Raw genomic sequence first — 13,414 nt, 5'->3', positions numbered from 1 at the left:
GAAAGAGAGGGAAAGGGAAGGGAAGGGAATACCAAATGACAGGGCCAGCTTGTGTGTCATCAGAATGTCCTCAAAGCACAGGGTACATCTTTTTGATTCATGACCAGGGCTGACCCTTCCCAACAAGGCTGCACGTGACTTGATTGGTTGCACAGGTATTTCATCACCTAGCTGGTTTTTGCAGCGGGAAGTCTGTTTTGCAGGAGAGAGGCTCTTTCTGAGTGGGGGGGCGCTCTGGGGGTGCACTGATAACCACAGCCCATCCAATCCTACAGCCGCAGCACACCATCCCCGATGTCTTCATCTGGATGCTCAGCAACAACAAGCGCGTGGCCTACGCGCGCGTGGCCTCCAGAGACCTGCTCTACTCCCCAGTCCCTGCGCAGAGGGGCAAGCACTGTGGCAAGATCCAGACTCACTTCCTCAAAGTAAGTCCACACTACTGTGGGTTCAAAGGGGGAATTTTCGGTTTTTCCTGGGTGATTCACAATTTCTGCTGCAGATGGGGGTAGTGGGGGGTAGGTTTAGGAAGCCCAAAGTTCAGCCATACGAGGAGCAGGTAAAGAGATAGCAGTGCTTAGCCGGAAAGAGATTTGGTAGCATTATAGAGGTCTTGGGGGGGGGGGTTGCCAGGAAGTTGATGAGAGTGGAAGAGAGGGAGAAAAGAGAGAAGAGAGGAGAGAAGGAGGGGAGGGGAGGAGAGGGAAAGAGTGAGGAGGGGAAAGATGGGAAGAAGGAGAAGGGAATGGAAGCAAGAGAGAGAGAGAGAGAGAATATGAAACTGGGCCTTACCACAGACATTACAAAGATATAGTTCCGTACATGGAAATCTGGGTTGCATTCGTCATGCTTCCACGTGGACAGATCCAGAGCACATATGATAGCAGGCATCGAGATAATAGCCCCTAAGAATCATCCAGCTCTGAGAGGCAACTGTGAAAGAATGTGAGTGTTGGAGTTGGAGACAGAAGATGCCATGTGACAGAAAATGAAACACAGAGCGGGTCGGTGACTTTGAAATCAGGCAAATTTGACTAAGACTTTGGATGAGTATCATGCACCAACTGGCTTAAACAACAGATTAATTATCTCCCATGATTCCATGGACCAGAAGTCCCAAACTAAAATGCTGGCAGGGTTCTATTCCCATCAAAGGTACCTGGGAGAGACTCATTCCACATCGCTCTACTTCCTTCTGGTTAGTTCATTGGCTTGTGCCCACGTAATACCAATATCTACACAACATTCTTCTTCTTGCATGTGCCTGGGTCTGCACAGAGTCTTTTTTAAAGGACATCAGTTATGTTGTGGTTGGGGCCACCCTACTCCAGTTATTTTAATGTTATTTTAACTTAACTAACATCATATGGAAGAAAGGCAAAATAAAAATCCTAGTGCTAAGGACTTCAAAATATTAATTTAGTGGAGATCAGGTACATAAAGTAATTTTTAAACCCACTCCTATAAAAGTGAGATGTTAAAGAGAGAAAACAAACACCTTTCCATTCAAGTCATTGTCCACAAATACCAGAGATTGTTCTTAGGCTTTTTCCATTCCATTAGGTAGGCAAGGATCATTTATCTTAAAAATAGCAAATCATTTATACCAGGCCTTGTGCTAAAAATAACTAGAAAATGGTATGCATCCTAAATATTTAGATGTATCTGAGAATAGTGTAAAATTAGAGCAGAGAACAGCTGTCAGTAAAACCAGAGAATGGACAGGAATTTTCCAGTAGGTTTTCATCCGGTGTGTGTTGTCTTTATTTTTGTGTCTATTTCCCTTGGCTCTTTTCGTTATCTGTAGTTTGATTCTGCCACAGGGATTGCTTTCAGTGAGAACTTTCTAGAACGCATTGAATTCAATTACACCTACGTGATGAAACATCTTGATGAGACCATTCAGTAAAGCTATTTTCATTCCTGTGTTGATCACTACCCGTGATCTGAACTTCCTCACCCACCACCTCCCTTCGTGCCTCTTTCTCCCCGCCCCCCCCCCCCCAACATTGTTAAGTCTGGAAAAAGCAAAGCCTGTGCCAGGAGACTCGGCCTTCCCACACTAGTCAGTCACTCTGGCTTCCACACATTCTAGAGAAATCAGAAGTAGATAAAACCATAAAATGTAAACATCTAGAAATCTAGAAGCTCTGAGCCAGAGATTCCTCAAAGTTTATCTGCTATACAGATGGACATCTCTCTCTCTCTCTCTCTCTCTCTCTCACACACACACACACACACACACACACACACGAGTTTGAACTTTCAGCCTTGCACTTGCTAGCCAGGTACTGTACCACTTGAACCATGTCTCAAGTCCTTTTTCTTTAGGTTATTTATCAGATAGGGTCTCACACTCCGACCCGCCCCTCCCCCCACCTGGGCTAGCTTCAGACTTTAATTCTTCTACTCATGCCTCTGTGTAGCTGAGATTATAAGTATGACCACCACATCTGCTTATTTTGCCCAGGCTGAACCCCCACTGAGCTCCTCCTATCTCCCCGTAGGATTACAGGCATGAGTCTCTGGGCTCGGCCTGCAGAGGTGCCTTTGAGAGGCTCCATCAACATCTGGTTTGAAGAGCCTCAGAAGGTAGCAGTCATAATGCTGGAGACTTGGGAAGTTTTCGTTGTGCCCATCAACCTAAAGAAGGCTGCAAGAAACCCTGCAGTCAGGAAACATCTTGAACTTTATAAGCCCATGTTCGCCAAGTATATTTTTCCAGATAAGCTTTTTAAAGATCTTTTATAAGTTATTAAATCTTTTTCATTGTTTCTGTAAAGGTGATGTACTGAGGGGTTACAATGTCATAAGTCAGGTAACAAGTGCATTTCTTTTTGGATAATATCACCGCTTCCTTAGCTCTCTCCCAGTTGTTTCCTCCTCTCCTTAACCACAAGTTGTGTAGTTCATTTTCAACATAGTGTCTAGTGAGCACCACTGCTACATTTGTTACCCCTTGTCCCTCCATTTTTGTGTCCCCTTTACTCCACCCCCCCCCAAAAAAAGACAGTTAATGAAACAAACAAGACAAAAAGAAAAGAAAAAAGAACTCTTGTTTCCATTTCCTGGAGTTCATTTTGATAAGTATTATTTTATATGATCAGAGGCACATGGACATTCCACCTTTGTGTTCCTCCCCTAAGAGTCTCCTCTTTTGGTCTCACTGTGTGTGAATGCCTAGAGTCCTGTATAATTTATTATGTTGTGGTATATTTTAGATTGAGCTCTCACATATGAGAGAAAACAAGGGGTCATTCATCTCTGGGCTTGGCTTACCTCACTTACCATGATTTTTTTTTCTAGGTCCCTCTATTTACCTGCAAATGACATATAATCTTATTCTTTCTAATGGCTGTGTATAAGTACCACATTTCTTTATCCATTCATCTATTGTAGAGCATCTGGGCTGTTTCCATAACTTGGCTATTGTAAATAATGATGCACCAGATTAGCTTTTTATACTTTTAGGAAACTTCTGTTCTTTGAGGTCCAGTTTGAAAACAATGTAAAAAGAAACAAAAGTGTGTCACCTGAAGTTACATGGTTAAGCGATGATTGATTTGTAACTGTGATGAGAATTTCTTTCGTCTAATTTGAATATATGTGTGATGCTACTAAGAGTGGTGGAACAGCATTTGCCGGGCTCAGACTGTTCATATCCCCAAGCTTCTGAGTTCTCTCCTTTCAGTACTATGTCCTCTATGGCCTGGACAGCCAGAGATGTGGAAAGGAAACTCCTTACCACCATCTTGGTTGGTGATGAACCGCCTTCCTCATCCCGCCTCTACCTCTACTCTATGGCCTGTCAGTCCTCATCGTCCTTGGCTTCCTACCCGGCCTACTCCTTCCATTCACCTGCCCCTGGGATGCCGAAGGAAGTGATGGCTGTGAGATGACTTTTGGATATTTTCCCAGAGAAAAATGCTCTGCAAGACAAGCCTTCCTTTGAACTGATACTGAGTGTCAACTCCAACAGAGTTCATGTGCCTTGCCGCTGCTCTCTCCATTCTCCCCTTTCCTCCCCTTCCCTCTCCTCCCTCCCCCTCCCTCCCACTCCTCTCTGTTTTCTTTTCTTTCCCGCTCTTTATTCTTCTTCTTCCTGCCTTCCCTCCCTCCCTTCCTTCCCTAATTCTTTCCTCTTTTGAGAATGGATTCCACTGTGTAGCCCAGACTAGAGTCAAACTCACTTTCTAGCCCAAGGCTGACTTTGAACTCACGATTGCCTCAGTTTCCTGAGAACTGTGATCAAGTTATAAACCATCATGCCTACTTCTACTCCTTTATTTACATTTTATAGAGAGAATGAAAATATCCATAGTCCCTCCTCTGCTCCCTTATTATGTTGCTTTTCCCATTTCAGTAGGCAAAAGCCAGCTGGTCTCCTTATCCAGAGGTGAGCTCTGGGATTAAGGTGTGGGGGGGGTGATAGAGGGGGCAGGTGTGTCTCAGTGGCTGTGACGATGTCCTGGCCTCTCAGAAAGTCTTGTCCTGTGACTTAAGGACTGAGGGCTCTTAGACAACTTGTTTCATCTCTCTGAGCCTAAGTTTCCTCATGTATGAAGCAGGGGCAATAAACACATGTACCTCTCATGATGTCTAGGCAGTCCTGGGCTCTGAAGTGCTTACCACCGTGCATGTTTCAGCTGCAGGCCTCCACACCTCCATCCTTCTCTGGAGCTGTGCATTGTGGTCATTGGGGCTGTTTCTCTCGCTGTGTGACTGCCTCTCCCTCCTGCCAAAGAAACCCCCAGGTGTGTTTCTAGGAAGGCTCTCTTTTCCTCAGAGTGGAGCTCATGCTTATCTCCTGCTAACCGAGTCGCCTTCTTTCCCCAGCTCCCAGGGAAACGGCCAGCTGGTTGGTCAGTGCAGGCCAAAGTTGATGTGTACCTGTGGCTGGGCTCCACCAGATATTCCAGTGCCATTTTGGACAACTTGCCCACAGGCTATGAAGCAGAAATGCCCTCTACAGTGACTGGCGCTCACCCTCCTCCATCCAGCCTCCTCTACCAAGGTATGAGGCCCACTGGGCAAGGAGGGGCCATAGTAGATGTGGGAGGGGGGCTTCAACACATGCAATGAGGAGGGCCGCATGCACACGTCATTTGCACATTGTTTGAAGATGAACTTTTTTTTTGCCTTTTTTAAATACAATTTTAAGTGGTCTTCTTTGCCATCGAATGTGCCATAAAATGAAGTCACTGGACACACCTGGATTAAATGCTTATACTTTGCTATTCATGGAGGAAAATAAATTTTAATTTCTCAGTAGCTGTAGGTCGAGTTTTCACTTTAAACAAAAAAAAAAATTTTTTTTTCTGGTGCCAGTCTTGCAAATTGAACTGAGTGAGGACGAGTCACTATCCCTGAGCTTTTTTGATCATGCCTAATACTCTACTTCTCTACTGCTTGAACCACAGCTCCGCTTCTGGCTTTTTGGTAATTAATTGGCATCTTTTAAAGACTTTTAAAGTAAGGCCTCGTGTTGCTATGACTTATGGAAGTAATTTGCTTTTTACATGGCATAGAGATTCAGACCCAATACACGTTCCAGTGTTGACCCAATGGCCACCAGCCTTGTTGATGTCACTCATGTTTCTCTAGCTCAGTTCTTGACTTGGGGCTTACACTGGCTGGCAGAGGTGGCTGAAGCCCATAGTCTTAGCTACTTGGGAAGAGGAGATAGAGGAAACACAGTTTGAGGCCAGCATAGGTACCAAAAAAAAGTTTGTGAGACTCATCTCAACCAGTGGCTGGGTGTGGTGGTACATGCCTGTCATCCCATTGACTCAGGGAAGCATAAAAGGAGGATTGAAACCCACGCTAGCCCCGGGCATAAAAGTGAGACCCTATCTTAAAAGTAACCAATATCAAAAAGGGCTAGAGTTGTGGCTCAAGTGGTAGAACACCTACTTAGCAAGTGTGAGGCTCTAAATTCAAACCCCAGGATTCTCCCCGCAAATCAGTGTATTGTATGAAATCCTTCATTCCATACAATTACAGTTTTTTGCATTTTTTTGTAAGTGTCAAATGCCTCACCTTTACATTTTGCTCTGTTTCCAATATGCTTTAGTTGACATGCTTTTGTTTTGCTGCTGGATTTAGACCAAGCTAATTACAGCTTAATCTTTCCTTCTATGGAAGTTGAGATTGGGTCGGAGCCCGAGTTGGAAATGCCGGAGAGCTGTATGCATGCCCGGGTCTCTGTGTCACATGAGCTTCCTCTGCTCTCGATTGACAAAGTGGCTTAATAGTTAGAGAAGAGAAAGTTCTGGAGCTATGGGCCCAGTGGTTTAGCTTATGGCATTTGTGCCCACTGTCACTGGCTAAGAGCATTATCTTGGAGAAAACATGTACAGCCTACTTTGTGTCAATCATGTACTCTAATTTATACATAAGCTCTCATTTACCTCTCATCAACTCTGGGAAGTTTCCTCACTTTCCAGATGGACAGAGTACATACTCATGGTGCTCAGAAATTGCACAAGATTACACAGTAGAGGATGGAGCAAATCTTCTCCAATCCCTGTTTTCCAACCTACCTTTCTATTTTCTACCTTTCTATTTCTAGAAACCTGAAGACAGAGACATGTTCACTATCCATCTACTAACAATTCAGTTTTCTAGTGTCCTCTGATTTTTTGCACCATGTTGTTTTCATGCAGTGACCTAATAAACCTTTTTCTGCTGTGCCCTGACATTGACAGCTTTGGCTGCCTTCCACACCTACCAGAGAATGTTACGCTCTGGAGAGAATCCATCCAGCAAATAATTAGTTTGTAGCTATATATGGAAAGCATGGTGGAGAAACTGGCAGGGGATGTAGTGCTGAGTGAAAGGTTAATTCTGACCCTTCAATGGGGCCATGAGATGCATCTCTAATAACCACAAGACACAACTGAGCCATGGCACAAGAGATAGACCACTGAAGTGTGAGGAGGCTGGCTAGATTAACCCAAGGAACAGAGCTAGGGTGTCAAGAAAAATCCCTCAACCTTAGGCTAAGTAAATGGTGCACCCTAGAGTTGTGTATATGCTACTTGTGTGGCCATAACCAGAAACTCTGCTGAAATTTCAGAGCTAGTCATTTCAGGGGCAACTGGTGGATATTCCCAAAGGATGAGACATTCCCGTTTGTTCCTTCCCACTTAGGAAATCTAGCGGACTATGTAGTAATGTTACGGAGCAGGCGAGCTGTTTTCTGACATTCTCCTTGTGACATCTGCTGAGCAATTCCATCCTTTACTGTGGCCTTTTGAAGGGACTCTCATCAGTCCATTTGCATTAGGGTTTATTGGTATTTGTGGAGAAAGGCTGAAGGCTTGAGAACTGAGCCCAAAGGAACTAAGACTTTTGTTTCCCTGGCTTGTGCAGAGCTTGGGGAACCTTGCATGGGGAAAACACAGTGGGAGACTGTGCAGAGAATAGTCTCTAAATCCTTTGCAGGATCAGAGTACGGAGTGACAAGGTTGCTACATTTTCGGACTTTATGTTGACTTCTTGTAGCTAGACAGTGGTATGGGGTGGGAGTACGAGGGGAGACTGTGTGGGGGTCTCATGAAAATCAAGTAAGGAAATGCCTTTGATGCCCCCTGCCTTCCATGTTCCTCTTTGTCCCACCCCCATCCCAATCAGCATCTAAATCCAGTAGCTCCTGCAGCTGCTAGATTGCTCCCCCCCCCACCCCCGCTCCTTGGAATCCCCCCTGCAGTCCATGAAATCTTCTGCCTTCTTCCACGAGCCCTACCCAGTAGGTATAACAAACATCACTGGCTGGCAGAATGGAAGAATGACCTGACATATTTATTGTGTTTCCTGCAGTAAAGCGATTTGTGAAGCAATCTCTGAACATTCGCACCTTGGGAAAAGGGGAAATGATGAAAGAGTTAGCTATGAATTTTAGACAGAAGTAAAATCCAGACTCTTCACCTTTAGGAAAGTATATTATTCATTTTGTGGACCATTCTCCTCTTCTAGATAAAGGATAGTTCTATTTTTTTTTTCATGAAAATTAAGACTCACAGAGAAGTGAGAACAGCAGGAAAACACCTGACCCTAAGACATTCCATGCAGAGAACCCGTCCCTTCTTTCACAGCTTCCTTCCAATCACAGAGGATGGGGTGCCGTCGTCTCTCATCTATCTGTCGATTCCCACGTGGATGTCCCACGTGGATGCCGTTCCTAACACCTGCCATTTGTATGGTCTGTCCACAGCCCGGCATATCTTCCAGCTGAGAGCTCACATGTACCAAGCTCGGGGCCTCATCGCAGCTGACAGCAATGGCCTTTCAGACCCCTTCGCCAAAGTCACATTCCTGTCCCAGTGCCAGACGACAAAGGTAACCAGAGAACCAGCCTCCTCCTCCCCGTGGCCGCAGCTCACCCACGGCAGAGGCAGCAGAGCAGGACCAGGGACAGGCCCACAGGCTGCACCTCAGAGTATGCAGGGTTTCCGGCTCAGAAACACGTGTGAGTCGGGAAAGAGTGACACCCAGAAGAGCACCAGTGTTCCCTTGGGAGCCACTGTTCTCAGGCAGAGGGAGCAAGTCCTGCATTGGAGGGGAAGTGGACGGAGGAGGAGAAGCAGAGCTTGCACATCTTAGGAGTGCACAGGCCCACGGAGTGAAAGCTCCACATATCCCCAGCACGGGGCATCCCAGGGTGAAGGTAGGTCTAGTTTAGTAAGTCAGAAAGTTCTGGACTAAAATAATGAACAGTTAGAGAAGAATCAGGGATAGTAGAGAGTCACAAAACCTGAAGCCTTTGACAATCAGATTACTAATTAGTCCCGTAAATACTAACCCTTTATAAGCAAGTGTGGACGGGATAGAGTATGTATCGTGAGGAGACTGGGGGACAGGCATTTGCTGAGCACCTACTGTATACCAGGCAGTTAATACTCATTGTCTCAGACAATAGTTTCAGCTGTTCCAGAGGTACCTACTAACCTGGTGTAAATAAAGAAGACTAAAATTGAGAGAGGTCTAATCACCTCTCCTAGTTAGATATAAGGCAGGCCATAGAACTTGGGTTCTGTTCTGAGTTATCTGATTCTAAAGGTACACTCTGTTCATGATATGTGACTCCCTCTCTAGAGTACTTACTTCCATGACCTCCCAAACCAGGATTCAATTCATAACTCCTCAAGGAAGTCCTCAGGAAATGAGGCTCATGATGGAACCTTGGCAGAAGAGTAGGAGAATGCAGTTTGGTTTGCTTGGGCCTTTTAGTATCTCTCCAGTAGTCTTTTATATATGGACTAACTCTGGAGAAGGCCAGTATCCATGTATGAGCACACACCATGCACAAGATTCTGTTTTAGTGTCTAGTGGTATGCCTGACACACTATAAGACCTGGAAAAATATACAATGAATGAGTGAACCAATCAAGGCTGGCCTTTGAAATCCTTTGATTTACTGACTTTGCCAAGGAAAACATCGAAATGTAGGAAAGTGATGTGAAGGTCACAAATAGCTTGGGTACCACAATGTCTGGTTCATGCTTCAATAGAGATCACATGTCTATTTTCAGAGGCAACATAAAAATCACATGGTTCTTTGGGCTGTCATTCTTTGACCCAGGGTTATCTTGCATTGCAATTCTGAAAAGTCCTGTTTACTGCTTGAGTTGAACCAATTTTTTTCCTATCAGAAAAGTTAGATTTTCTCAGAAGAGTTTTTGTTTAAAACCACGTTGTTGGGGCTGGGAATATGGCCTAGTGGCAAGAGTGCTTGCCTCCTATACATGAGGCCCTGGGTTCAATTCCCCAGCACCACATATACAGAAAACGGCCAGAAGTGGCACTGTGGCTCAGGTGGCAGAGTGCTAGCCTTGAGCAAAAAGAAGCCAGGGACAGTGCTCAGGCCCTGAGTCCAAGCCCCAGGACTGGCAAAAAAAAAAAAAAAAAAACACACACACAAAAACAAACAAACAAACAAAAAAAACCATGTTGTTTTGGAGGCATAAAGTACTCTAAAGCCAAAACAGTAAGAAAGTATAGAACCTGCAGAAGTACGTACTGTTCTTCTGTGAGTACAGCGCAAATGGTTTGATTCCGTAACTGACAGTGGCTCCGTGTAAAACTTGGTAATGACAGTTTTATGTGACTTTGGAATCTGGGAGTGGGTCCAGGCCAGGTCTTTCACCTAGCCCTCCCGGCATGAGCAGCGGCAGATCTGTAGTTCTGGGATGCCGTGGAAATTTCCCAAGGCCTCAGAGACTGCTGTGCACAGTCACTTGTGAAATCGCCCTTAGACTACACAGCCTGGAGGAGAGAGCTGAGACTATGGACTCTTGCCAGGCTTGGCGACACAGATTCATGGGGAAGCTGCTGCCCAGGCACCTAGGCTCACCCACCCTGCAAACAACCCCAGTCCTTACTTTTGTGAGAGTGCTTCTGTTTCCAAATATCCAGGTAAACAGGGAAGTGGAGGCATGCCCAAATATGCTCTGCCTTCTAAAGGCATTCATTGAGCGGCCTGGCAGGGTGTAACAAGTCATTTCTCGGTGAGACACTCAGGGAGTTGCACCACTTATGCAAGGTACTGTCCTTCTTCGACCTTGGGTTTCTCCATCAGTATAATGGGTGAAGCGGAGTTCCAAACTCACAGTCTGTCACCCCAGCATACTCAGGGAGAAACAATGTCATACAAAAGGGTAAGCTTTACTTTGAGGACCCTGACCTATGGAATGAGTCACTAAACCACTACAAAGCTGTAGGGATACACAAGGAATACAAAATTTTAAATTCTAGGAGTGTGTGTGTGTGTGTGTGTGTGTGTGTGTGTGTGTGTGTGTGTCCCCTGGGGCTTGAACTCAGGATCTGGACTCTGTCCCTGAAATTCTTTTTCTCAAGGCTAGGGCTCTATCATCTGAGGCACATCACCATTCCTGGCTTTTTCGGAGTAGCTTTTGGTGGTAAGAGTTTTCACCGATTTTCCTGCCTGAGCTTAACTTCAACCCATGATCTTCAGATCTCAGTCTCCTGAGTAGCTAGGGATCACAGGTGTGAGCCACCAGTGCCTGGCTCAACTTTAGTATTTCTAATAACAGAATTTTATTTGCCCATGAATGAAGAATCACCAGATCATCCATCCATAAAATGGAGACAGTGTTAGCATTTACTTAGTGGGTAGACAAGCCACAGCCTGGGTTTTGGTGCCAGATGGCCCAGGTTAGATCAACCTGCAGACTCTGAGCATGGGAGCCTCAGCTTCCTGATCTTTAAACGGTGTATAAATAACTTTGCCCCAAATTATCATGAATGAGGCAGAGCATGTGTAGTGCAATTGGCTCAGCGCAATGAGCACCACAGTAAGGAATGGGTTGAAATTATCCATGCAAATAAAATGTTAAACTTGGCTCTGCTTGTGAAGGTTACTACCCATGTAACTGCTGCTCCCAGAAAAGAAATCTTTGCTCCTTTCTCCTACTTAGCCCATAGGAGCTGCTCAGCTCATGTAGTTACTTGAATATTGAATGAATGAACCACGGTGGTTCATTCTTGCCCTCCATGTCTTCCGGTGAGCAACCCTCAGATCCTCCTTGACACCTAGTTCAGTGTTTCTTTTGGCCTTGCCTTCCAGATCATTTCCCAGACTCTGTCTCCAACCTGGAACCAGATGCTGCTGTTCAATGAGTTGGTGCTGCATGGAGATGAGAGGGAGCTGGTGAAGTCCCCGCCGCTGGTGGTGGTGGAGCTCTATGACAGCGATGCAGTGGTAAGTCCCCGGCCGCACCGACTCTACTCCGTACACAGGCCACACTATACTAACTTTATGTCAAAGTAAATGAAGTCCTGACCCTGTGAGTGCTTGGGACCTCACATGTGCCTAGAAAGCAGCTGACATCAGCAAACGGCAATCCACAGAACCAGGAGAGTTGGGGGTGATGGTTGGTTTTATTCAAGGGTTTTTGTTCCTTAGATTTGCCTCTAAACGTCAATTAACACCAGATCTGATTAGCAACATTTAGGTGACACACATTTCTTGTATGTCCGTCGTATAAAGTAACCACAGATTTTGCAACCCCTAGCTTATCTTGTTATTAATATTTAATACAAATGTGTATAGCTTAAGAAAAGATTTGAGGTCCTGGTGCCCGTGGCTCATGCTTGTGATCCTAGCTACTGAGATCTGAGGATGGGGTCCTAAGCCATCCTGGGCAAGAAGGTCCTATGAGATTCTATCTCCAACAAAACACCAGAAAACCAGAAGTGGCGCTCTGGCTAAAGTGGTAGAGTACTAGTTTTGAGCAAAAAACACAGAGAGAGTGCCCAGGCCCAAAGTTCAAGTCCCATGACCAAAAACAAAAAAAACAAAACAAAAAAAAAACCCAAAAGATAAAAACAAACAACGACAAAAAGCCAGAAGTTTTTAAACTGTTTTTCAAACTGGAAGGAAATGGATGGGTGTTAGGTATTGTCACTGAGTCAGCCTTTGTAATCAGTGTAGTGTGTGTGTGCGTGTGCATGTGTGTGTGTATTTTGGTCACTGCTTTTAATTTTGCAAATCACCACTACCCCTCTTCTGTTACGATTCCAACTTCTTCCTCTCCAAAAATACTGTGTTCTGAAATTTGAGCACTCACAGCTTACTAGAAGATATTAAAACAAATATTCCTAAGTTAAGATATCTAAAATAAATACTAAAGGTTTATTTTCTGGCTCTACCCCCCACCCCCCCATTGGAGATTGAAGTTCAAATCTCTGAAGTATAGTGATTGTTCTGAGAAGCCCTTGTAACGGCTTCTTCATTTCCCCAGATTCTGTTTTCTATTTGAAAGTGTCTTTGGAAGTTCCTGCTATTCCAACCTGCTGACTGTGGTATTTCCCACAATTTATTTTATTATTTTTTCCTATTATTTTTATCCACTCAATAATGGCCTTTCCTATCCTGACCACTAGTCAAACCTTCACAGAAAAATCTAGCTGGAATGTGGACGACAGAAAAGGAAATGCAGAGAGCAAGGCAATGTGAAAGTTAGCCTTCGGATCCTGGAGGGATGTGGGGACGTGTGAGAGATTGCTCACCACAGGGCTGTCGCCAAGTGTGGCCCAGATCCGACAGTGAGCAAGTTATTATAACGGGACTCTGCTGGATCAATGATTTTCGTCTAGAAGTTTCTCAGGGCTTGAAATGTATCACTCTATGCTGTCTAGGCTCTCAGGGTTTTTTGGGTTTTTTTGAGAGGTCTTCTATAATTTCTATCAGCATTTCGTTATAAATCATCTGGCAGTTTTCTCTTGCTGCTTTCAGTGTCCTTTCTTTGTTCTGGAGTCTTGGCATTTTAATTACACTGTGATGTGGAGAGGTTCTTTGTTGATCATGTCTATTTGGGGTTTTGGATTCTGTACTTGAACATCTATACCTTGTCCTAGAACTGAGGGATTATCTGCTATTTCATCGAGGGAT

The 13,414-nt window shown here is 44.8% G+C and overlaps 1 protein-coding gene across 1 annotated transcript in view; it reads left to right on the top strand.

Moving 5' to 3' along the window:
- Fer1l6 (fer-1 like family member 6) overlaps positions 1-13,414 on the top strand; it is a 107,645-nt gene that overhangs the window by 36,787 nt on the left and 57,444 nt on the right. The window contains 4 exon segments of the mRNA XM_048358755.1: positions 276-428; positions 4,837-5,014; positions 8,216-8,340; positions 11,588-11,722. Coding sequence (XP_048214712.1) covers positions 276-428; positions 4,837-5,014; positions 8,216-8,340; positions 11,588-11,722 — 591 coding nt within the window.

Source organism: Perognathus longimembris, chromosome 12, assembly GCF_023159225.1.
Source record: "Perognathus longimembris pacificus isolate PPM17 chromosome 12, ASM2315922v1, whole genome shotgun sequence".
NCBI lineage: Eukaryota > Metazoa > Chordata > Mammalia > Rodentia > Heteromyidae > Perognathus > Perognathus longimembris.
Note: the sequence above shows the minus strand (reverse complement) of the source record. Positions and strands in the feature narration are given on the sequence as shown.